Here is a 2,710-nt window from a genome sequence, read left to right as displayed (position 1 = left end):
TTTACGTGCTTGCATCTGGACAGCCTGCAACAGCGGCGGCTTTTTTTCCTTAAAATCTCATGCATGGGGAGGCTGGCGGTGTCATGGCCCATTTTGGGGCAGCTTTGTTCTAATTCCGATAGGAATGAGAAGTGAAAATTAAAAACGTCATTTGCAGGAGCGTGGGGGACCTGGTTTGTTCGAGGGCTTTCCAGGACGCAGTCCCAACGTGACGTGATTAGAGGGCTGCTGGCTGCTTGTCCCTAAAAATGTATTTTTTCCCTCGAAACTCCAGCTGGGTTATAAAGGCCTTGGGTAAAGGGGAAGGTTTCACGCCGAAAATGAAGTTTCATTCATCTTTAGGGCTTTTTACACCCGCCTCGGCTGGCTGCCTGCTGGGGGAGCTTGGATAGGGTTTACTCGAGGAATTGTTAATTCGGGAGGGTTTTTCCCCTTTTTGGTAAAGGCGGCAGCACCGGTTGCGTCAGGCCGGGGTTAAACTGGTTTTTCCTGGGATAAGGAAAAACAGGTCAGGCCTGTTACTTCCCAAGGGCGTCTTGGACGGGGAGCAGCTCACCCTGCATGGCTTTGGATGGGCTTTGGCATCCCCTCCTGGATCCGGCCGCAGGCTTTGCATCCCCAGCGGGTGATATTTGGGGCATCCCCGAACTTGCAGCAATTGCAAAAAGTGGAAGGAGGGGTGGGTGGGGGAGTGTTTGCTGCAAAAATAGCCCCAGCACGCTGCAGCGCTACCGCCGTGCCCCGGGGAGGGGGCGGATTTGGGCACAGCGTGGGAACGGGTGCGCAGGGGGGATTTGCATGGCCTGCCTGCGGGATTCACCACGGCTGCGGTGAACGCGAGGCCCTCTTCGTGCTGCTCTTGCACCCTTGCCGTGCTGCTGGAGCAGCCGCACGAGGTGCATTCGGTGTACGCTGAGTTTTCGGGGGGGGGGGGATCAGCTCTGTTCTGCCCTCCGCCCCCTGTGAGGTGCTGGGGGCAGGTGGGGCTTGAGGAGCGTTTTGCTGCCATTTTCACAGCTGGAAGATGTGGGGGGGAACAACAAAGATAAAGAAGTGAAAGCATTTAGTGCTATAACCCCCGTTCGTCCAAAAAAAAAAAAAAAAAAAAGAAAAACCAACCCTCACAATAGGCATAATTTAAATTTCTAATAACATGGGGCTGTTTGGTTGGTGCACACAGCCAAAGGCCCCATCTTCATCTCGTCCGGAGAGCTTTGCATCACAACAGGATTTGCAATGATGAAACGGGCAGGATGGTTAACCGGTTAACGAGTATGGGATGGCAGCGGCATTTTGGGGGTGCAGGATTTCCTTTCAAGCTTGTACCCGACAAGCAAACCCAGCTCAGCTGCTTCCTTGTGCCCTTGTGCGGTGCAGTGGGAGGTGGGCTCAAGGAGCAGCACCTTCATCCAGGGCGATGCTGCTCCGTGGTTTCGGCGCCTCCCTTGCAAAAATGCACGGGGTTTCCTGCAGCAGGTGCCCCAGACTTCCCCAGGAGGATGCCAGCAGAGGGCATCCCCGGCCCAGCTCCATCACTCCCAGTGCACCTCCATAAACACGTATATACACTCATGTGGAGTGATTCTGTGAAGTGCACTCTAAATAAACCCCCTCCCTCCACAAACACCAGTTCCGTCCTGTGCTGCTTACAGGCACGCGGTGCGTTTACAAGGCTAATTCGACTCCAAATATTTAAAGTTCCTTGAGAACGTCTCCGTTCCCGCGGTGCTCAGCCCCACGTCGGGAGGCACGGAGCTGTGTGCACGCCCACAGCACCAGGTTGGTTCGAGTCGTGCTGCTACGCACGCCATAAAGCTTCGCAGGCAGGGCAGGAGCACGGTAGGTGCTGGATCTGCTTGGGAAGGGGTTGCACCGGGCGCTGAGTTTTTGCTTTGGCGTGATTTTCGTTCTGCTCGGCTTTGGTTGTGCACTGTTTTGGCTGAGCACAGTTTTGGTTGTGCAGTTTTGCCTGTGCACGGTTTTGCTCGTGCATGAGACCTTCGTGTTACCAATTATTGTCGCAAATGAGGCATCTGTGCCCCTTGCAGGGGGTGCTGCGGGGTCAGACCAGCTGGGGTCAATAACCATCGATGGGCAAGCTGCTTATTTAAGTGCTGGCCACCCCAGCAAGCAGTTTGCTTGCCTGCTTTTCCTCCAGGTCCTTTCCTGGCTACATGAAGGTCTCCGTCCCTATTGCATCCTTGCAAAATGTCCTCTGGCAGGAAGGATTTGCACACCCAGGTGGATAAATGAAGCCCCTTACTTTTGGCTGGAGCGTGCCCCAGCCCTGCAGCATGGACCTGGCCCTGCTGTGCTCCCTCTGAACCTTTGTGGGTTGAACCCCCCCCACCCCGATCCCAGCCTAGGTGCCAGACTGGACTTTTCTTTGGCAAAGCGGAGATTTTGCTGCGTGCAAGCGGGAGGTGTCCGAAATCTCACTGGGTGCAAGGAGAGCGCCGTGCCTGGTGTGGGGGTGTCTGGGCTGTAGCTGCTTGCCGTAGCCAGGAGCCCCTTGATTTGCAGCATGAACCCAACCAAATTCCTGGTGGAGCAAGGGGGTGGAGGGGTTTATCCAATGTTTTCCCCATCTCCTTCAGGCTTTGCTTTATGTGGTCTTTCCTCTTTTTTTTTTTTCTTTTTTTTTTTCTTCCTCTCCTCTTTTAGTTGAAATTACCGTATGAGGGGCTGCTTGGCTCCAGCACCCCAGGGC

At 54.7% G+C, this 2,710-nt stretch overlaps 1 protein-coding gene across 1 annotated transcript in view; it reads right to left on the bottom strand.

Annotated features, from left to right (window-relative positions):
- RCC2 (regulator of chromosome condensation 2) overlaps positions 1–616 on the bottom strand; it is a gene marked incomplete at its 5' end in the record, with an annotated part of 9,174 nt that extends 8,558 nt beyond the window's left edge. The window contains one exon of the mRNA XM_083802435.1: positions 557–616. Coding sequence (XP_083658561.1) covers positions 557–616 — 60 coding nt within the window. The remainder of the gene's footprint in view (positions 1–556) is intronic.
- Between the last annotated feature and the right edge of the window lie 2,094 nt (positions 617–2,710).

The sequence above is a fragment of the Anser anser genome, assembly GCF_964211835.1.
Source record: "Anser anser genome assembly, chromosome: 17".
Taxonomy (NCBI): Eukaryota; Metazoa; Chordata; class Aves; order Anseriformes; family Anatidae; genus Anser; species Anser anser.
This window is presented reverse-complemented; position numbering and strand designations above follow the sequence as displayed.